The 22,218-nt window shown below is 47.0% G+C and overlaps 1 protein-coding gene across 1 annotated transcript in view; it reads left to right on the plus strand.

Moving 5' to 3' along the window:
- Nucleotides 1-22,218, plus strand: part of KIF3C (kinesin family member 3C) — a 64,227-nt gene that overhangs the window by 41,772 nt on the left and 237 nt on the right. Inside the window, exons 2-7 of the mRNA XM_015415162.1 lie at nt 14,311-14,412; nt 14,676-14,798; nt 16,131-16,249; nt 19,209-19,313; nt 20,071-20,191; nt 20,679-20,854. Of these exons, the coding sequence (XP_015270648.1) occupies nt 14,311-14,412; nt 14,676-14,798; nt 16,131-16,249; nt 19,209-19,313; nt 20,071-20,191; nt 20,679-20,854 (746 nt within the window). The remainder of the gene's footprint in view (nt 1-14,310; nt 14,413-14,675; nt 14,799-16,130; nt 16,250-19,208; nt 19,314-20,070; nt 20,192-20,678; nt 20,855-22,218) is intronic.

A 22,218-nucleotide genomic window follows, 5' to 3' on the forward strand; every position in this document is an offset into this window, starting at 1 on the left:
ATGCGGTTTATTCTTCAGCTCAGTTACTTCTCCGTTACGGTACAACAATCGCCAGCCAGAACCCATCAAAGTATTTACACTGGCTTGTCGATATTTAAACACTCCCGGCTACTGTAGCCACACCCCCTGTACAGATAACAACCTATGAGGTTGAAGATACAATACCCAATCACAAGCGGTCCCGCTTTGCAGCGTGATTGGTAGACACTCCCTGGGCTAGGACTCCTATTGGTTACATTAGGATCCTAGCCCAGGCTGAAGCTTAACATTAAGTTTCAATGAGGCGATTCGCATGTCAGTATTTACATTCAAGTCAATACATAACAAGAGGTCCATCAGTGGCTATTAGCCAGAAGGTATAGATAGGGACTCTGGGGAAGTGATGCTCTGTCTTCTTGGTGCTTGGGGGGGGTCAACAGTGGGAGGGCTTCTAATGTCCTGGCCCCACTGGTGGACCTCCTGATGGCACTGGTATTTCTGGCCATTGTGTGACACAGAGTGTTGGACTGGATGGGCCTTTGGCCTGATCCAACATTGGCGTCTCTTATGTTCTTATGTTCTTAAAGTAGAATCAAATACTGTCAGAAATTTTGCGCTACGAGCATGAAATGAAGCAGGAGAGCGACTCATAGACATTTTTGTGAAGACAACAAGTCAGAAAAGAGGAAGACCCAGGTGTTGTCTATGGCTTTGAAGGTTAAGCTAACACCTTAAATTGAGCCCAGAAACAAATAGCCAACCAATGCTGGTGTTCTAGGATTGCGATAACATGAGGAAAGTGACAGTCAAAAGGGAGGCTGCTCCATTCTGAACAAGCTTAATTGTCTTTGGTAGGCCTACACAGAGCATGCTGTGGTAACCTAGTTTTGAGGTTACAGTGATCAAAGCGTGACTAGTTTGACTGAATCCAAGTAGGGAATCAAGTTACAGACCAGATGTAAATGAAAGAAGGCAGTCTTCAAAACATTATGAATCTTTTTCTCCATCAACAAAAACTTTTTACATGATCTACCAATGTCAGGGCTACCCCATGCATTGTTGGCAGAACTACTCCTTCTAGCCTAGTAGCACCTTAGAGACTAACAAAGTTTGAGGTAGGGTATGAGCTTTCATGAATCACTGCTCACTTCTTCAGATACAGCTAGAATCTGAAGAAGTGAGCAGTGACTCACAAGAGCTCATCCCCTGCCACAAATTTTGTTAGTCTTTAAGGTGCTAGTGGACTCTTACTCTTTTCTACTGCTACAGACAGATAAACACAGCTAGCCATCTTGATCCTTCTAGCCTGTCATTCTTCCCAGCCAGCATCACCTCTGTCTTGCCTGGATTCAGTTTCAGCTTGTCCCCCACCCCCACCCCATAGCCACTTGACCCCATCACCCAGGCAACAGCCTAGTCAAAGACAGTGGCTTAAAGTAATTCAGAGCTAGTTGTTATCAATGTACTGACGACACCCTATCCCAAAGTTACTGGCAATCTCACTGAATAGCCCAACATCAATATTAAGTGGCACTGGTGTGAGGATTAGGCTGTGAGGCGCCCAACATGTCAGTACCCAAGGGACCCAAGCTCAGTGGCTCCAAAAGTCACTCTCAGAGTGCAGTGAGAGAGAAAAGACTGAAACCACTGGAGCATCACACCTGTCAAACCCATCTCAGTCTTTAAGGGGCACAAAAGGACTGAAAGATCCATCGTATCAAAAGTTGCTGAAAAGTTTAACAGAAGCTTTGCCTCCATCTTCCTGATGACAAAGAGTGCCCACCAGTGGCACAAATGCTGTCGCTGTCCAAAAGACCACGCGATGCCAGATCAAAGTCCAAGGGCAGATGTGTCATCCAGGAAACCTTGCTCTGCCACCACCCACTCAGTTACCTTATTTACTCAATGAGTAATTAAACTGTGGAATTCACCGCCAGTGGATATAATGATGGCCATAAGCTAAACAACATTATTACTATTAGATCTAATATCTACTAACACTTTATAATATTGGACTGTTTTTAGAAGGTTTTAGGATTGTTCATTACTGTTATTTATGTAAGCTGCCCTGAGCAGGCTTTGGCTGGGAGGGTGGGTATAAATCTGATAGATAAATAAATAAATTAAAGGGGGATTAGACAGATTTATGGAGGAGAGGTCCATCAGTGGCTACAAGCCATGGTGACTAAACGGAACCTCTGAAAATTAATGCTAGACAGCAACATCGGAGGGGTCTTGTTCTCTATGCTCCGTTGATAGCTCTCTGTGCACTCTTGATATGAAACTAGATGGACCACTGGTCTAATCCAGTGGGCTTCTAATATTCTTATTTTGACCAGAAATGGTAAGTTAGAGGCCTGCAACCCTTTAGCAAAGAGGCCTTCTTCTCCAAAGGGGCAATTACCGCCCTTCTTCTTCAGTACTTCAAGAAAAGAAGAAGAAGAAGAGATTGGATTTATACCCTGCCCTTCACTACCCAAAGGAGTCTCAGGGCAGTTTACAAACTCCTTTCCCTTCCCCTCCCCACAACAGACACCCTGTGAGGTAGGTGGGGCTGAGAGAACTCTGACAGAAGCTGCTCTTTTTCAAGGACAGCTCTTATCAGAACTATGGCTTGCCCAAGGTCATCCAGCCAGGTGCAAGTGGAGGAGTGGGGAATCAAACCCGGTTCTCCCAGATTAGAGTCTGGGCACTTAACCACTACACTATGCTGGCTCTTTCAGAGATTGATTTACTATTTTAATTGGCAGCATCTCAGAACTATATACATTTGGTGTACTTTCCCTGAAGCAGCTTCATATGTACTCTTGAGCCTGCGTGGAGTCAACAAGAAAATACATTTCCTTGGAACAACTTGCTCCTATAGAGGAGGATTTGTTTTCACAGGCAACCTGGGATGGCCACAACAGCCCCTGATCCTTGACTGTGTGAAGGCCCCTTGTTGTTGGCAGTGTGCCTCTATGGTACAGAGGGCATGGCTTGGCTCTGTTTTCCTCCACATTATTGTCAGCACCACATTGTATTTTCTATAGATTTGTTTTGGTATTTTTCATATGTGCATGTGCGTGTGAGTGTGTATGTACCTGGAAGTAATGGTGACTTCTGATGACTGACCCCTACTGGGGGCCTGGAGGATATTCAGAGAGGTGACTGAATAAAGCCTGCCCCCGCCTCCCGACTGCTGGTATTCCAAGGAGGTCGCCCATCCAAGTGCTTGCCAGAGACGACTCTGCTTAGCTTCTGAGATCTGATGAGATCGGGCTTGCCTGGGCTATCCAGGTCAGGGCTGTTTTCTACAGAAATGTTGATGAGTGGATGGACCAGGCAGCACGTGTGCATACAGTATGAGGTTCATGTTCCTCAGGAGAAAATATTAAACTCTGATGGGTTTGCAAATAGTGATTTCCTTGCCCACTCTCCAGAGGGCATGCAAGGAGAAGAAAGAGCAATGCCATGCTTGTTCTCCACACAAGCACACTAGGAGCAGGCAGCAAAAGGGGGGGGGGGAGTTCTAAAGGGGTTCCACCTGAGGGTCCCAGCCCAGGAGTTAATCCAGAGGTCCCCAGTGTGGTGCCCATGGGCATCATGGTGTCCGCCAAGTGTTTTCAGAAAGTGGGAGGGACCAGGTGAGGCTTTTGCCCAGCAGTGCTTCTGATTGGCCACTGGAGATCCGCTTGGCTGTGCAGATTAGAATAATGTGCAGCTCTGCCTCCTGCAGTAGACATTGTGTACTTGTGTTCACTGTCCTGTGTCAGAACTCCTAAGGTGTCCACAGGCTGATAAAGGTCGGAGGCCCCTGAGATAGTCTAATGTGAGCTAAGTTTTATGCCTAGTTCCTTTTTTCCATACCATGGTTCCACTCTTTGGGTTATACAACATAGCTGAAAAGAAAAGAGCTCCATTGTTCATGTGCAGAGTGCTCACCCCCCCCCCCCCGCACAGGGAAATCTCATACTTCTGAGATTGTGTGGGAGGGTTTCCAGAGTAGAAGATGGCCATTTCAAGCAATGGTTCTTAAATGGTGCCTCCCTTCTTTCCAAGTATGGTAACCTACAGGGCTTGAGAAACTGTCCCCACTCTGCTTGTGAGTTGACCTTTCTCTGCAGAATATTTCTCTTCTCTGGCCTTCCGTGGCCTCTGATGCTCAGGCAGTTAAGGCTGCCATTTGTATCTGCCCGGCTGGTTGCTGCTGCCTTTGGAAGATTAATTTTAAAGTGGTGATTGGTGGAGTCTCCCGGAAGGGCTGTCTGGCTCTTTCCGTGCTCAGCATTTATAATCCACCACAGTTTTCTTGTGAGCCGTATAATTAGCCCGCAGCCTAGCTACTTTTCTGGGCTCCATGATCCCATAGACATATTTTATGGCCAAACAAACTGCTTTTTGTAGAGGCCACGGTTCAGTGGTAGAGTATCTGCTTTGCATGCAGAAATTCACTTCCAGTGTTCGCCATATCTACTTAAAGTTGCGTCACATGTTACAGAGTACAGAGATTGGATCTGAGGTCCTCACCCTGTGTAACAGGCATGAATCATGTGTTCTCAATTCCCTTGTAAGCAATGCTCAATTTGATTTGGGTGCACTTGAGGAAGGGGCTTCAGCCTTAACCGCCCCCACATTGTTTCTCCAACATTCAACAGTCCAGGGAGACATTTTTTTGGCTTGATGTGGAGACCTCCATGTTCCCTGGTACCCCGTAATCACCTACTGCTAATCAGAGTAGAGTGCATGATCTGACCCAATCTAAGGCCACTTCTTATGATTCACTTAAACGGGGCCCTCCCAGCTAACTGCATTAAGGGCTAAGTTGCTCAGCAAGAGGAACCAACTTGTGCCACTGCCTAGCTCGTTGCTGCTTTTTCCACTTTGCCTGGTGTAAATAGGGAACTTCCAAATATGTAGAGTTGCTATGCTACCTCCAGGTTTGGGAAATTCCTGGTGATTAGAGGTTGGAGGTTGGGGAGACGGGTTTAAGGAGAGGAGGAACATCCACAGACTATAAATCCATAGAGTCCACTCTCCAAAGCAGCCTTTTCTCCAGGGAAATAGATCTTTGTAGTCTGGCGATTAGTTGTAATTCTAGGAGATCTCCAGGTACCACCTGGAGGTTGGTGACCCTACAAATGTGTATTCTGAGAGAAGGCTGCTCTGGAGTTTAGGCCCCAGTCTTCTCATGCTCTGCCACACATGAAGCTGCCTTACACAGAATCAGATTATAAACCCATCAAGGTCAGTATTGTCTACTTAGAATGGCCGTGGCTCTCCAGGGTCTCAGACAGAGGGCTTTCAGAGCACTTACTGCTTGGTTCTTTTTAACTGGAGATGCTAAGGATTGAACCTGGGACCTTCTGCGTGCCAGGCAGATGGCCTGCCATCTCCCCAGCTTGTTCTTCCTGTAGACCCAGTTGATGTAGTGGTTATGAGCGGCGGACTCTAATCTGGAGAGCTGGGTTTGCTGAGTGATCTTGGGCCAGTCACAGTTCTCTCAGAACTCTCTCAGCCCCACCTACCTCACAAGGTGCCTGTTGTGAGGAGAAGAAGGGAAGATGATTGTAAGCTGCTTTGAGACTTCTTAGGGTAAAGAAAGGGGCTGCAGTGGCTCAGAGGTTAAGATGCTGAGCTACCAGAAGGTCGGTAGCTTGGCAGTTCGGGACCCTAGTGCCGTGTGACAGAATGAGCTCCTGTCTCTGGCCTCAGCTCCTGCCAACCTAGCAGTTCGAAAGCAAGAAACTGCAAGTAGATAAATAGGTACCGCTTCAGTGGGAAGGTAACAGCATTCCATGTACCTCGGCATTTTGTCATGCTGGCCACATGACCATGGAAAAGTCTTTGGACAGTGCTGGCTCTTCGGCTTGGAAACGGAGATGAGCATCGCCGCCTGGAATCGGATTCGACTGACTTTCGAGCAAGGGAAACTTTTACCTTTTACTAGAGCCAGTTTGGTGCAGTGGTTAAGTGCGCAGACTCTAATCTGGGAGAACCGGGTTTGATTCCCCACTCCTCCACTTGCACCTGGCTGGATGACCTTGGGCAAGCCGTAGTTCTGATAAGAGCTGTTCTTATTTATTTGTTTGTTTGTTCGACTTCTATACTGCTCCTTCCCTTAGGCTCGGAGCGGTTTACATGTAATTAGTTATACCTATCTAGGACCACAATTATACAGGGGAAGGTGACAGCCTACCAGCACCCAGGCAGCAGGGCTCTCTCTTTCTTCTCCTGGCTCCTTCATGGTGGGCACTTCACCTCCTGGCATGGCGTTTTTTCAGCACAGCTCTTATTCACAGTGACTCCTTCCGGCGAGACCTTTTCCCGGCACGCGGCTGTGTGATGGCTGCAGCTGCGATCTACGTCCAATTGGCTTCTTGAAAAAGAGCAGTTTCTGTCAAGAGCTCTCTCAGCCCCACCTCCCTCACAGGGTGTCTGTTGTGGGGAGGGGAAGGGAAAGGAGTTTGTAAGCCACTCTGAGACACCTTCTGGTAGTGAAGGGTGGGGTATAAATCCAATCTCTTCTTCTTCTTCTACTACTACTAGGGTAAAGAAAAGCAGGGTATAAAAATAGGGTTCCCAGGTCCTACTGGCTGCCTGTGGGGGCTGCAGGATCCTTTCCGGGATCTTCTGGTGTGCGTGCCAAGTGCACATGCCACAATGATGTCCCCTGGAAGTGACGTCATCACGTTGCTGACGTTGAGGGGGTGATACTCTCGTTTTTGGGCAAAACTCTATGGTTAGCCGAATTTTATCATGGAGTTCTGCCCAAAAACTAGAGTGTTACCCCAGCGTCAGTAACATGATGATGTCACTTCCAAGTGATGTAATGACATCGCATTCAGGGGCATTTGCGGGCGAGATTTCCCCCTGCTGGCCAGCTGGCCGGCAGCGGAAAGGGGCCTGCAAAAGTGGGGGAACCCCACCCGGACTGGAGGCCTGGCAGCCCTATATACAAACCAGCTCTTCTTTTCTTCTTCTTCCTTGTGGTGCAGCCTGTGCTTCCTTTCTTGGCCTCGGCTGTTTTCTTTCAGCACGAATGCATTGTTCTGATAACTCTGCTGTGGGAGGGGGAATTGGGAGGAGGGATTTGGTTCATAAAGGGAAAATTTCATGTGCATGCAAAGAAATAGAATGAAGTACATGGAACAAGAAATAGAGAATTGTGACATTCCCTCTCTCCAATGAGGCCCTGGGGACAGTGGCAGAGGCAGATGCCTCCCTGTAACCCAGTTTTTCCCCCTCCCCCAAGTCTTTATGGCTTGCATTCCCATCTACCCCGGTTTTACACCTCTCTTGGGTGCAGTCTCCAAGCTCAGCAGTGGGATGGAGGGAAGAAAGCCTGCAGGGTGAAGCAGCATCTTGCAGACAGGCGGAGAGAAAAGGCAGATCCGCTCTCCTTCCCCATCCCTCAGCCATTTATTGCAGGGTACCAAGCAATAGGGGCCACTGAACTTGACTCTTGTCTACAGAAGCAACTTTTTCAGAGGAATTTCACAACAGGGACAAGGCATCTACAATATGCAGTTAACTTCTCTACAAAAGCAGAAAGACAAAAAGATTTCCAACCTTTTACAAGCCATAATTAGTCACAACAATCCTACCAACAATATTGTTAACCTTTCCCAGCATTCCCTCAGCTTAGCAGAGGAATCTGTCCTTTCAAGAGGATTATCCTTTCCCCCCTCTAAACCTACACAGACAATACAGCTCTTTGGAGACCTGGAGGCCTTCTTCCACCATCTATGCTTGAAGGAATTTATTTTCACCCAGGGGTCATTTCGTAGAAAAAGAGGTGCAGGAGCTCATTGGCATAACTCATTAGCATAACTTATTAGCATATGCCACACACCCTGACATCACCGGAAGTGTGTCAGAAGGCAACACCCACAACTCAGGCCCCACTGGACTGTTTTGGATTGCTAGCTTGTTTGGGGGGGGGGGCGTGCAGATCTGCCCTCACAGAGGAAGGAGAGCTTGTACTGAATAAAACTTGGTCTTAAATGTGCCACTGGACTGTTTTGGACCAGGGGACCGAGGGGGCTCTGCAACTTACCTGGCTGCTTCTTGCTCTGACTGAGGGCTGCTGGGAGCAGGGGGTGGGTCTTGTTGCATGTGCCCGCCCCCTGGACTCTTTACTGCCGGAGCTCTGCTCCTGTGCGCTCCTGCAGGAAATGACCCCTGCTTTCACCACAGCACAGAACGGAACACACTTGGACAGACAGCCTCCTCACAGCTTCTGCTGAACAGCTGCCTCCTCACCCTGCCACCAATGAACAGTATAAGGGTGACCAATTTGCTCCCACTCAACACTACAGAAAGAGGGACTTCATGTGGACTTCCCGTAAAGGCTGCAGCACCACCCTGAGACTATATATTGAATGTTTCTGCCGCCAAGCCCAAGCTGAAATAATCAATTAAAAATACCATTCAAGATCCAATCTCAGCCGCACAGAGAAGGATGCCATAACAATCCTGAGAAACAATCCAGATATTATAATAAAGCAAGCTGACAAGGGAGAAGCCGTTGTCATAATGGACAAGACAAACTATACACGAGAAGCTGAGTGAAAGCTCTCAAACATCAGTTTCTACAAGCTGCTAGCCTCAGACCCTATACATGAATACCAGCAAGAACCTAACAAAATCATGAAGAAAATCCCAGAATACGTACTAGAGCAAATTTATATGGATACACCCAGAGAACCTGGACTGGGCACTTTCTACCTCCTGCCAAAGAAACATACACCTGGCAACCCTGGACGTCCCATTGTCTCGAGCATAGGCACCATCACTGTAGGGGTATCAGGATATATGGACTCCATCCTGAGATCATACGTTATCAATACCCCCAGCTATGTCTACCACAGGCTTCCTGAGGAGGCTGCAATTCATTGGCCATCTCCCAGAAATCAGCATTCTAGCCACCATGGATGTTCAGTCTTGGTACAGCAACATCCCCCATCAGAATGGACTACAACAAGGCATTAAAAACATCATCCCTGTCCACATCACAGCAGATCTTGCCACTGAACTCTGCATGGTTCTTCTCACCCATAACCACTTCAGGTTTGGTGAGACCTTATACCTCCAAACCAATGGCACAGCCCTGGGTACCCACATGGCTCCACAGTATGCCAACATTTTCACAGCAGATCTAGAACAGCGTTTTCTGAACTCCTACCCATTGGCACCTCTCCTTTACTTGAGATTAATTGATGGCATTTTTATTGCCTGGACCCATGGCAAAGAAGCCCTCAGGAAATTTCACCAGGCTTTCCACAACTTCCACCTCACCATCAATCTAACTATGAATTAATCTACACATGAAATAAAGTTACTGGACACGGGGGAGACCTATGTAGAGTGCATTACAGGTCACAAGCAAATGATCACCTTACTTATGGTTTACCTAACTTGTTTATCTTCTGTTTCTAGCTAGGGGGTAACAGTTGAGCTCAGGAGGTGACTTTTGTTAGAGATAATGTTTTTCCTACAGTGATTGTCCTGTTGCCTTAAACAGATACATTTTCATAAGTTGTTCAGCCCAACTGGATGTTTTTTTGTCTTACTAGGAAACTTTGCTGTTAGATTCAAATGTTATGATATTTTGCAATCTACTTACTGACTGATTTTTGTTTTAATCATACCTGTAATCTGCTTTAGGTCCTACTGAGAAAGGGAGGAGCTATGGGTCGGTGGCAGAGCATCTGCTTGGTGTGCAGAAGGTGCCAGGGACAATCCTTGGCATATCCGGTTAAAAGGATCAGGCAGCAGGTGATATGAAAGTCCTGTGCCTGAGACCCCTGAGAGCTGATGCCAATCTAACACTGACCTTGATAGACCAATGGTCTGATTCAATATAAGGCAGCTTCCATGTGTACATGTGCTATAAGTGAAAAATAATAAAATAGTAACAATTTTCATCTCTTAAGTGGAAGGATAAACAACGAATATGCTTGAGAGCCAGTTTGGTGTAGTGGTTAAGTGTGCGGACACTAATCTGGGAGAACCGGGTTTGATTCCCCACTCCTCCACTTGCACCTGGCTGGATGACCTTGGGCAAGCCCTAGTTCTGATAAGAGATGTTTTTGAAAAAGAGCAGTTTCTGTCAAGAGTTCTCTCAGCCCCACCTATCTCACAGGGCATCTGCTGTGGGGAGGGGAAGGGAAAGAAGTTTGTAAGGTGTCTGTTGTGGGGAGGGGAAGGGAAAGGTTTGTAAACCGCTCTGAGACACCTTTGGGTAGTGAAGGGCGGGGTATAAATCCAATCTCTTCTTCTTCTTCTAAAACACAAGTCCTGTATGCTTAGCCTGTGCCATTTTGATGGGTGGTTTCCTGCTTTGAAGGCAGGGATGCCCTTGAAGGAAAAGCTGCTGCTATTTAAAGAGGACCCCCTCCCCATACTCTTGCTTCAAAGCAGGAAGTCAAAGATGAAGACAGGCAGTTCTTGCTGTCCCCTTGAGCTGTGTGCGTTTGCGCAAAGCTGGCCTAAGGCATTTTGTCCCCCTCCACACCTACACTACACAGAGTGATGTGGCGCATAATCACTTGCTACAGTGCAGAGGTACAAGTCTCAGATCCTGTCCTTGTGCAGTTGGGATGGTCCCAGTTCTGCTGCAGCTGAACCGGAATGCTCGTGTGTGCTGCATTGAAGCAGGATGTCCAATCCCCTAAGTTAAGAGCCGTGTAGCTGTCTGTGTCCTACATCTCCACTGATATGTTATGGCATACCCCATACAGAGGATCTTGTGATCGTCTTGGGAGAAAGGCAACTTGAACACATGAAGCTACTTAATACTAAATCAGACCCTTGGTCCATCAAAGTCAGTATTATCTACTCAGACTGGCAGCAGCTCTCCAGGGTCCCAAGCAGAGGTCTTTCACATCACCTACTGCCAGATCTTTTAACTGGAGATGCCGGGTATTGAACGGGGGGACTTCTGCATGCCAAGCAGATGTTCTACCACTGAACCATGGCCCTTGTCATAGAATCATAGAAGAAGAAGAAGGAGGAGGAGGAGATTGGATTTATGCCCCACCCTTCACTACCTAAAGGTGTCTCAGAGCGGCTTACAAACTCCTTTCCCTTCCCCTCCCCACAACAGACACCCTGTGAGGTAGGTGGGGCTGAGAGAGCTCTGACACAAACTGCTCTTTTTCAAGGACAGCTGTGCCAGAGCTTGTGACTGACCCAAGGTCACATCAGCAGGTGCAAGTGGAGGAGTGGGGAATCAAACCCGGTTCTCCCAGATTAGAATCCGCACACTTAACCACTACACCAAACTGGCCACACAGCCACAGAGCTGGAAGGGGTCATACAGGCCATCTAGTCCAACCCCCTGCTCAATGCAGGATCATGCATGGGAAGACAATTTGAAAGCCAACAAGCAGCAAGCACAGGACAGAGTTCCTGTGCCCTTGTAGCTCCAGATTTTCCCATCTGTCCCAACCCTGCTTTGATGCTTGCAAAATTTACAAAACTTTGTGAACTGCCCCCCATCAGCTCATATAATGTCAAATCTAAATAAAGTGAGCACATTTGCTTGAATGCTATATTGCTTGTATTTTTAAAAAAATACGTGGAGCACAGACTATCAGTCAATGGTGAACACTTACAGGTCTATTTGCAGGCAGGAGTGCCTACTGGAAGTATTTTCTCCACCCACCTTCTCCCTAACAATGCAGTCCTAAGAACACTTTCTTGTGAGTAAGCCCCAGTGAATAAAGCTGAGTAGGTTTCTGAGTAGACCTGCTTAGAGTTTCTCTGTTAAGCCCCCAACCTCCACTCATTACCCACTTCCTTTCCAGGTAGCAGATACCAAGGTTTGAGTAGGGAAGTGCTGTCTGTTTGCAAAGCGCACAGGAAGGATGGTTTTGGAGCTGGGAGTGCAGCTGTCCAGCATCCAGCAGCAGCTGTGGACTCCAGCAGCTGTGCGGAAGGAAGTGGTCTTGGTGTTGCGCCAGCGCATCTGGGATGCATCAACTGCACAGCATGGGGGAACACAGACACAAGAGGACATTGTCTGCAACACCTCCAGCACCAAAGGGTCCACAAACCAGCTGGGTTTGCCCAAAGCAGAGGAGGGGATTCTCCTGTTTTACTGATTCTTTTTCATAGTAGTGCTGCCAGGTAGAACCTGGCACTCCCAAAACAACAGACACCATGAGACACTCTAATCAACCCCCTGCCCTTAGGCAGGATATCCCAGCATTTCTGACAGCTGCCGGTCAAAGGCCTCCTTGAAAAACTCCAAAAAGAAAAAGGAAAACCCTCCCTAGACAACTTGTTCTGTGGTTCTTATTTTCATGACTTTTAACCAAAGAGCAGAACTACATTGTATGCGTAGTTTTGGTACTGTTTTCCCAGATGTTTCTTTTTTTTACAGATTGCAGCTGCAAGTGCTGTGATTTAGAAGGGAAGACTGGTGTGTGGGGGGGAGACTGTTGTTTCCCATATGCCTCTTTCCCACTGAAAATTGCTGTGTGTTTACCCCCCCCCCCCCCGGGACTCCTATGTGGTCCTGAGCAGCCGCAATCAGTATCACACACACACACACGGAAACACAATCACAGAATTACCTGTGATGTGCAGTCAGGCCTTGAGTATGCTTCCTTTCAGTTTACGCCTCTTGCTTCATCTGTTCATGTAGCTCCTTGTCAGGGATTGTTGCATTGGTCGTTGAAACGGTGGAGCTACAGTTCTGCCCCAATTCATTCCGATCACACACTGCCTGTCTGGCTCATTTTCTAAGCCTTAGTTGCTTCCCCCTCCCCCCTTATAATGCCCATGAGGCAGATTGCTTTCTTTTTCCAGATAGGGCAGGTCTATACTGGGATTTGAACTCAGGATTCCAAGGTCCAAGGCTAGTGCCTGCACCACACTGGGTGTGTCCTTGATTATGAGAAAGTTTCCAGATTAATTTATCCAACAGCAAAGCATTCTGCAAATAAGAACCTTCAGAATGTTCTCTTAAACACTGAAAAAGAGATGGGGGCAGAACTCTACTAGATGTTGATCTGGATGTTTAAAGAAATGGCATGAAGATACATGCCAGAAGTCACCTTACTGTGGTACTTCTTAAAAACATACCCCGAGAAAGTGGAGTTCCATCAGACCCGTATTTTTAGCAGGAGCAAACCTATTTCCTACCAGTCTGCATGTGTGAATGGAGCGGGGGAGGCATTGTAAAAATTGATTCCTTCCATAATAATAGGGTAATTATGTGGTAATACATGGGCTTGATTATCTGCTATTGCTAATTATTGTTTTCGTGATTTTATTATATGCTGATTTTATGTTGTGAGCCGCCCTGAGCCTATTTTTTGGGGTAGGGCGGGGTATAAATTTAATAAATAGATAGATAGATAGATAGATAGATAGATAGATAGATAGACAGACAGACAGACAGACAGACAGACAGACAGACAGATAAATCTACAGTTGGCTTGGAATGCTTTCGTGCCTTAGTTAGAAAATCCAAACAGTATCCCAGTCCTCCCTTAATTAATATAAGGAACAATATTGCTAGGGAACACATCCTGTTCATTTCAGTGGAGCTTGTATAGAAGTCAGCTTGTGCTGGGGGTTCAACTTGGTTGCTTCTTCTGATGCATCCAAATCCGCAGCCTGAAATAACTACTCCTTGCCTCTTGGAATGTCTCATAATCCCTATCCGCAAGATTACCCTCCCTTTGTAGTGAATCTGGAGTCCTTTTCCCTCCTCTCTTCAACTCTTTGCTCAGTGTGGATTCAGACATGAGCTATTCCCCCCCCCAGTGCACTTTTCCAGCCCCTAGCTATTGGGGATCAAGTTGAATCATGGGCTTTTCCTCTCAGCCCTCTTTGATAGGGCTGGTTCTGCATGTACTGACTTCCATGGTGTCAAAGTAGGTGATTGTGTAAAAGCAGTTCCCACAGTGGGGGTTGCGTACCACGGCATGTTTTCAAGAACTCACAAATGAGCATGCAGCAGCAATCTGCACTGAATTTTGCACACTGTACTGGTATTCATGCTACCTCCCTCAGTATGTGGCAGTCAGGCCTGGAAATCAGCACAAAGAGCAGCTGCTGCAAGGGTAGTGGGAGGAAGTTCAACAGTTCATGGGACTCCACAGCCACTGGTCAACACAGCTAATGTTCATTATACGAGCTAGATTATTGCAGCTCAGCCCCGAACATGGGTATGGCATGCATCATACATTGGCCCTGTCATATGCCACTGTAGAAAAAAGTCTTATTCATCCTTAGCATAGCAAAAGTTGACTAACTGTTAGGGCAATCACACAGCCTTTGAAAAGTGATGAGACTCTTAGTGGTAACTGGCCACATTCTCCTTCCTTTCTGCAGGCAATGGAAAGCAAGTTGCTGATTGGTGGGAGGAACATCATGGACCACACGAATGAGCAACAGAAGATGCTGGAGCTGAAGAGGCAGGAGATTGCAGAGCAGGTAAGGGCTGGGCGGGAGCAGGGCCAGCACCTTCTTGCTGCTCCCTAACCAGCCAGCGCCCGAGGGAGATACTCCCCCAGTTACAGCAGGTACCCTCTTGGAAATGCAGTTAACTATTCCCCCCCCAGTCTGCTCTTGGAACAGAGAAGCAGATTGTGAATGGCAAGATAAATTAGGCAATCCTAATTCTCTGGCTGCCAGCAGTTGTTGGATTATGCATGTTGCTCTCCACAGTTTAAGCATGCTTTCCTCCTGTAATGCAGAAACGGCGAGAGCGGGAGATGCAGCAGGAAATGCTGCTGCGGGATGAGGAGACCATGGAGCTCCGGGAGACATTTACCTCCTTGCAGCAAGAAGTGGAGATCAAAACCAAGAAGCTGAAAAAGGTGAGACAGCTGCAGGAATACAGGGAGGGCAGAACAGGAAGACTTTGGGTGATCCCAACATGAAGCCAGGGCCCTCAATTTGCAAGACCTGAGCATGGCTGTTAATGACAGGACATTTTGGAGAACGTTAATTCATCGCCATATGTTGGAAGCAACTTGATGGCACGTAACACACACACAACATGAGAGAACTGCACCTGGTGTCCCCAGTCCTATATGTAATTGCTACAGAAAGCTCTATCCATAAAGACAATATATAAGATGAAGGTACTGGGAATGGAGAGTTATATGTGCAGAGTTACACCCTGCTAAGCCCATTGACTGCAGTGGATTTAGCAGGATGTAAGCCTGTGGTGGCTCAAGAGGTTAAGACGCTGAACTGCAGACCGGAAGGTGAGTAGTTCAGCAGTTTGAGACCCGAGTGCCGCATGACGGAATGAGCTCCTGACTCTGGTCCCAGCTTCTGCCAGCCTAGCAGTTCAAAAGCAAGAAATTGCAAGTAGAAATAGGTACTGCTTCGGTGGGAAGGTAACAGTGTTCCATGCACCTCGGTATCTAGTCATTCCGGCCACATGACCACAGAAATGTCTTTTGACAGCGCTGGCTCTTCAGCTTGGAAACGGGAGATGAGCACCGCATCCCTAGAGTCGGATTCGACTGGCTTTCGAGCAAGGGAAACCTTCACCTTTACCTTTTAAGTCTGCTTAGCATTGCTCTGCAAAGGAAGTAAAGAATTTTTGGCAGCTATTTTTCTACCTTCTCAGTGTCTCCATGCCACATAATGACACAGGATGACAGTTCACGACAAAGAGTTAGCAGCCTAAGACTCTTCTGTCCTCAGTTTGTACCCTCAGCGAGTGTTTCACTGTATGCTTTGTGGAACCACTCAAGGTCAGGCCACAAGGTGGTTCATTGAGAGTCACTGTGAGCCCCAGACAAGGATTCTCTTTGGGGGCCTCTCATGCCACCGAGATTAAACCCCAGTATCATAGGAAAACAGTTCACCTGCTTGGCTGTTTAGCATGAAGATGCTGAGTTGCCATCTGAGGGCACTATGATCGGTGCACAAGGGTCATGTAATACAGGCAAGTGCCTAGGAGAATCCAACTCTCCCACTTGTTCTTGAGTGTGCAAAGACTTTGGAAAGATGGGGGAAAGAGAAAAAGGATTGGAAGGGGGGGCAGTATTGGCAAATTGCTAGTACATTTATAATTGTACATCGGAAATGCCTTGCCTGACCCCCTCCCCGGCCCCTGGAGTTTTGTTTCCCTCCCATCTCCCCCTTTCAGTGGCCATTTCCCTAATTCGAGCAATCTTTTCCCTCCATGGTAGCTCTACGCCAAGCTCCAGGCTGTGAAGGCAGAGATCCAGGACCAACACGATGAATACATCAGAGTGCGACAGGATCTGGAAGAGGCACAGAATGAGCAGACCCGAGAGCTGAAGCTCAAGTAGGTACTTTATGATGATGGGGTGTGACACGATGAAACGGCTGCCCAATCTGGGGAAAGTCTATGCAAAGGCGGAGGCTCTTGGCTCCTCTTGTTGTCACAAGGCGGCAGGAATGAGCAGTGCAAGAGCTACTCTGCCTATATCTGAGTGGCAAACTGCCCACATTTGGAAACTTTCTAGGAACTGGTGGAAACCTATTGGTCTTTTGTGTCACCTGATCTCTGTTTTGCTAGTAACTGCAGTACCACCTTCTGGCCATCTGTCATGGTGGTGCTAAAGTGCAGCAGAGAGTAGACCAACAACTCCTTGTGGCAAATAGCTACAACAGTACAGAGAATAAGGCTCCAGGGTCCTCCTGCTAAAGTCTCCAGTCTGAGACCATCTGCCACAGCACTTTACATCCACATGGGAATGATTCACAAGTTTGATTTTTCTTAAGATTACTGGGTTGGGTTGGATCCTACCACCTTTCCACTTTCACAAGAGGCAGGAGGGTTGATCTTGCCCAGTTCCCCCCTTCACTGTCACCCCATCCTATGTGGCTTTTTATTTGTAAGGGTCCCCTAATCCGTGGCATAGCCTTTTTGGTGGTGGTGGTGCTGAGAGAAAGGAAAGACATGGAATAATGAGCTTTTGCCAATGGAAAGCTGGTAGGATCCAACCTGGTAAGCTGCTTTTAGTCCATACAAGCAAATAAAACCAGTAATATCTTTTAAAACTATTTATATCCTGCACTCTCAGCCAGTGTTTGATCCTAAAGGCAGGTTGTTATGAAGTTATCTAAAATACAATAAAACTAAACAACTATTAAATAACCACACTATTGAAAATTAATATACAAAAAAACCCTATTTCAAACGGGTTAGTGACAGACAGGCAAACAGATATAAATTTATACTCGATCTTTCTCTTCAGAGAAACCCACCACCACCAAAAAGGCTATGCCAGGGATTAGGGGACCCATACAGATAAAAAGCCACATAGGATGGGGTGGCAGTGACGGGGGTGGGGGGGTTCGGCAAGATCAACTCTCCTGCGTCTTGTGGAAGTGGAAAGGTGGTAGGATCCAACCCAGTAATCTTAAGAGAAATCAAACATGTGAATCATTCTCATGTGGATGTGAAGTGCTGTGGGGAGTGGTCTCAGACCGGGAAACTTTAATAGCAGGACCCTGGAGGCTTATTCTCTGTACTATTGCCGCTATTTGCTACAGGGAGCTGCTGGCCAAAGTGGCTTACATAGTTTTCCTCTCCATTTTATTCTCACAACAACCCTGTGAGGTAGGTTAGTCTGAGAGAGTATCCCCCAAGTCATCCTGGGTGACCCAAAGTCACCCAGCAAGCTTCCATGGGAATTTGAACTTGGGTCTCCCAGATCCTAATCCAACAATCTAACCACACATATTTCCCAGAAGGAAAGATGTTATGTTTCCCCCTGATTTCTAATAGCTTTGGGCATCAGTGAGGAGAACATTCCTTAGCACTGAGGTAATGACTGAAAAACTTCTAACTCTGATAGATGATACCTTACTCAAATAGGGGAATTTAGACTAGGACCTCCTTTGTTGACCTGAGGGATAGTGACTGTAAGGAATGGCATTCCCTCAGAGGTTATTTTTATCTCTTCAGTTTCACCCTGCTGGCTGATTTGTACCCAGTCAAGGAGCCTGTTACTCCTCAATTGCTCTTTCTGATATCACAAGAAATATTTGGCACATGAAACTAGTGAGGTAAAAACTGTTTCTGATGACGCTACCATGCCATTATGTGGAACTATGGAAATCAACTCGTGGTTTATTTCCTTCTGCCTTAAGAAGTGAGCCCCTCCTCCCACCCAATCTGTAATTTATTCCCAAATTTTCTCTATGCTCCCTACTTCTAACACTGCTGTTTTACATCAGTGGCATAGTGCTCAAAGCATGTGCCAGGTGCTGTACAGGATCCAGAACTGGTAGATTTCCTGCCTTGAACTCATTAATGTACATCAGATGGTTAAGGCAGGGATATAGGCAGGTTTGGACCAAGCTATTCTTGGTACCTGAAGCAGCAAATCCAGATGTTGAAAGGAGTGTGATCTTCTACAGTTGCTGTACAAGGGGGCTTGTACAGGTGAACCTCCAGTGGATTTTGACCCCGGGGCCACTCAGATCTTTGTTTCCGCCATCTTTAACAAAACCCCACATCTACTGCTTGAAGAGAATCACCTCGCTTTGCCTCATGGCAGGGCCACTTCTGGATGGGGGAGGCTGATGTCAGAGTGTCACAGTGACAAGAGGTGGAGGGGCAGGGGAGGGTGAGGTGGCAATGAAGGGCGAAAATAAGGGTGGGAACTGGTCCCTGAGAAGTGGGCCTGTAAGAAGAATGTGGAGGGGGTGGGAGCAATGCTCCCTCTAAGCTGTGGAGTCTTGTGTGCAAAAATTCTACTTTGGGAGCTACTGACATTAAAGTTGTGAGACAGCGATTTGGCTACTGCATACAGAAGTATGCTCTGGAGCCATCCTTCCTGAGCTAAGACAAAAATGCTGGAAGCTAAAAAACTGTGAGCTAGCTCACACTAACTCAGCTTAGAGGGAACTCTGGGTGGGAGGCATCTTGATTAATAGAAAAGGGGAGGCTACTCCAGGTAATGAGGCAAGTACAGGGGACCAAGCATCAGCCACGATGGAGACAAGACATGATCAGCCCATTTGAGCTGAGCTCCTTGGGAGAGATGTTTCACACTAAAACTGATCGCTGACTCGTTAGCCTTATATGGACTACTAAATGGGCTACACTTTTCAGAATAAATAAGAAAATAAACACAATGCCATTTCTTTGTCTTCATTTTTTTTCCCCAAGCTGTGCCTTCCGTCCACCTTCCCTCCCCAGTCACGTGTGGGTCACGTCTGTTTAGGGTCCCAAATGGCACGCTTTGCCATGGTAGCCTTCCTTCACCTGACTCTCCCCCTTCCATGTTCAGGTACCTAATCATTGAAAACTTCATCCCCCCTGAGGAGAAGAACAAAATCATGAACCGCCTCTACTTCGACTGCGAGGAAGACCAGTGGAAATTCCAACCCCTAGTGCTGACCGGAGGAGGGTGAGTCTTTGAATTCATCCCCCTCCCTTTTGGGGGCCTGTGGTCTTCATGGGCAGAAATACAGTTCCTCTGGTTCTTCACTTAGAAGGCATAGAAACATACAGCTGGAAGGGACCCCAAGGTCATCTAGTCCAACACCCTACATAGTGCAGGAAATTCACAGCCCCCCCCCCCAAACAAAAACAACAACACAATTCGTCTGTGACCCGTGCTCTATGCCCAGAGGAAAGCAAAAAACCTCCAGGATCCCTGGGTTAATTTGGCCTGGAGGAAAATTCCTTCCTGACCCCAAAGTGGTGATTGGCCTATAAGAAATGGTCACAAGAGCTAAGCAGGTTTCAAACTGTTTTGAAATGACACTGTAGAAAACCCTCTAAAGGAAGATAGCTCTCAGGACAGCCGGGGTGGATGGGAAACAAATCCTCAGCACCCTTTGGTTTGTGTTAACTAAAAAAAAAGTGTGCACAGAAATTGACTGCAGATTACCTGCTGATGAGGCAGGTGATACAAAACCTCGGAGCACCAAAAGAAGATGAAAACAGTCAAAAGAAGGGCTAAATTTAGAGAGTCTGGGGAGCAAGTCAGAGGGAAATTGCCTCCAGCTCAGACACAGGATGGTGGGCAGAGGTGTTTGACACACAGAACTATAGATCCTACTTTTCTTGTTGCTGAGTTTTATTAAATTACTAAATATATTTCGTTTATGGGGAAACTAATCTGACTTTCACAACAGTGGCTGCAGCAGCGGTGGCAGCGGGAACACCCAGATGAAGAAGCGGCCAACCTCCGCAGTGGGCTACAAGAGGCCCATCAGCCAATACGCTCGCCTAGCCATGTCAGTGGGCTCCCATCCTCGGTACCGGGTGAGTCACAGAGACTTGTGTGAGGAAGTGGAGAAAAAGGATCTGACGGAGAGAAGGGGCTTCCAACAGAATCAGCCTTGCATGGTCCCAAGTAAACCCTTTCCGAATGTGCCCTCTCCCATTTTGAAGGACACAAAGATACAAGTCAGGTGGTACAGAAAGATCTATCGGTCTCACATTTACAGAAAGTTTTGTTTATTCATGTCCATGTCTAAGGTCGCCCTATCCCAAAGACCCAGACGAATTAAATATTTATAAATAATATACACAAAGATGTTTATGAACCCATGGGGCTCACAGTCCAATTCATGGAGAATTAGTAGAAGACAAGCTCAGTCCACATCCCCCTAATTCTAATTTTTAGGAGCCCCTTTCTTAATACATGTTTGTGTATGTATTGAATTCTCCGATCCAACCCCAGCTCAAACTAACCTCTCATTCTTGACTGCATCTTTCCATCCTACCTTCTTTTTGCAACTTCACACAGGCTGAGAACATCATGTTTCTGGAACTTGATGTTTCCCCACCAGCTGTATTTGAGTTTGAGATCACACAGGACCAAAGCGAACATGATCCACGAGCATTGCACCTGGAGAGGCTCATGCGCCTGGATAGCCTCTTGGAGCGGCCTGCTGCATCCCGGGTGCGGAAGTCACGGTCTTGGTGAGTGGGCAAATATATGTTTTGGGGCTGACGTGGAAGAGCATGTTGTGTGCTCATCCATGTAGTCAGAAAGTCAAGCAGATGGGTGGATATTTTCTCATTCAGGCCCCAGGTCCTAGCACTGGCAGTGATGTCTCCAGAATATGACCAGCTTTGTAGGGCAGACAGCAGGGTGATGGGTGGGTAATGGATCCCAACCTAAGCAATGCTGCTAACAGAGATTTATTGGAGTAGATCTGGTGGTTGCAGTCATTAACAAAAGGTTTGAGACTTTGGTTTTATCTGGTCCAGAAGGGTGGCATCATGTCCTATATATACCAGTTTGGTGCCCATGAGAAATCACAGGGGGAATAGCAATAATAATGCCCCCAAGCCCCATTCCTCCTCTTATAAACTGTCACAGTATTGAGGAGGCTGATATCTCCCTCTGTTTTTCCCGTCTTAGTGCATGCTCAGCTCTATCCTGTATCTGGGGGCAGGCTGGATTAACTGCTTTACTGTGCAATCTACACACAGTTACACCCTATTGAATTCAGTGGATTTAAAGGGGTGCAACTTTGCTTAATATGGTACTGTTAGGTTGCAATAAGGACCCTTTGCTGGGAGTAGGCCCCACTGAATAACATGGTACCTACTTCTGAGTTGAACTGCTAAGGATTGTTTCCTTAGTGAATGACATGCACTGTCTACTTTACTACCTGATATAGTGATGAACTTAGGGGCCGCAGTGGCTCAGAGGTTAAGATGCTGAGCTGCAGATCGGAAGGTCTGTAGCTCAGCAGTTTGAGACCCGAGTGCCACATGACGGAGTGAGCTCCTGTCTCTGGCTCGAGCTCCTGCCAACTTAGCAGTTCGAAAGCAAGAAATTACAAGTAGATGAATAGGTATCGCTTTGGTGGGAAGGTAACAGTGTTCCATGTGCCTTGGCATTTAGTCATGCTGGCCACGTGACCATGGAGAAGTCTTTGGACAGCACTGGCTCTTCGGCTTGGAAATGGAGATAAGCACCGTCCCCTAGAGTCGGATACGACTGGCTTTTGAGCAAGGGAAACCAATAGTGATGAACAAATAAGAATGAAATAACAATTTACCCAATCTGAAGAACGTGCCAAGAGCCATTTATTTGTTTGTTTGTTTTTTTGTTTAGTCAGCTCAGGGTGGCTTACATATAATAGCACATAAATTACAATAAAAACATTTGGGTCCCAAGATGTTCTGCAAAAACAGCAGGCAACTGTGGTCTGATTTTAGCCATTATTAGGCCATTCCGGCTGGTCAATACATTTGGGGAAATAACGAGAATGTTCTCTGCCTATGAAGTTCCATGTGGCATGTGGGGAGGAAGGCAAATGCGTGAAGCCTGA

The sequence above is a fragment of the Gekko japonicus genome, unplaced genomic scaffold (genome assembly GCF_001447785.1).
Source record: "Gekko japonicus isolate JY-2015 unplaced genomic scaffold, Gekko_japonicus_V1.1 scaffold63, whole genome shotgun sequence".
NCBI lineage: Eukaryota > Metazoa > Chordata > Lepidosauria > Squamata > Gekkonidae > Gekko > Gekko japonicus.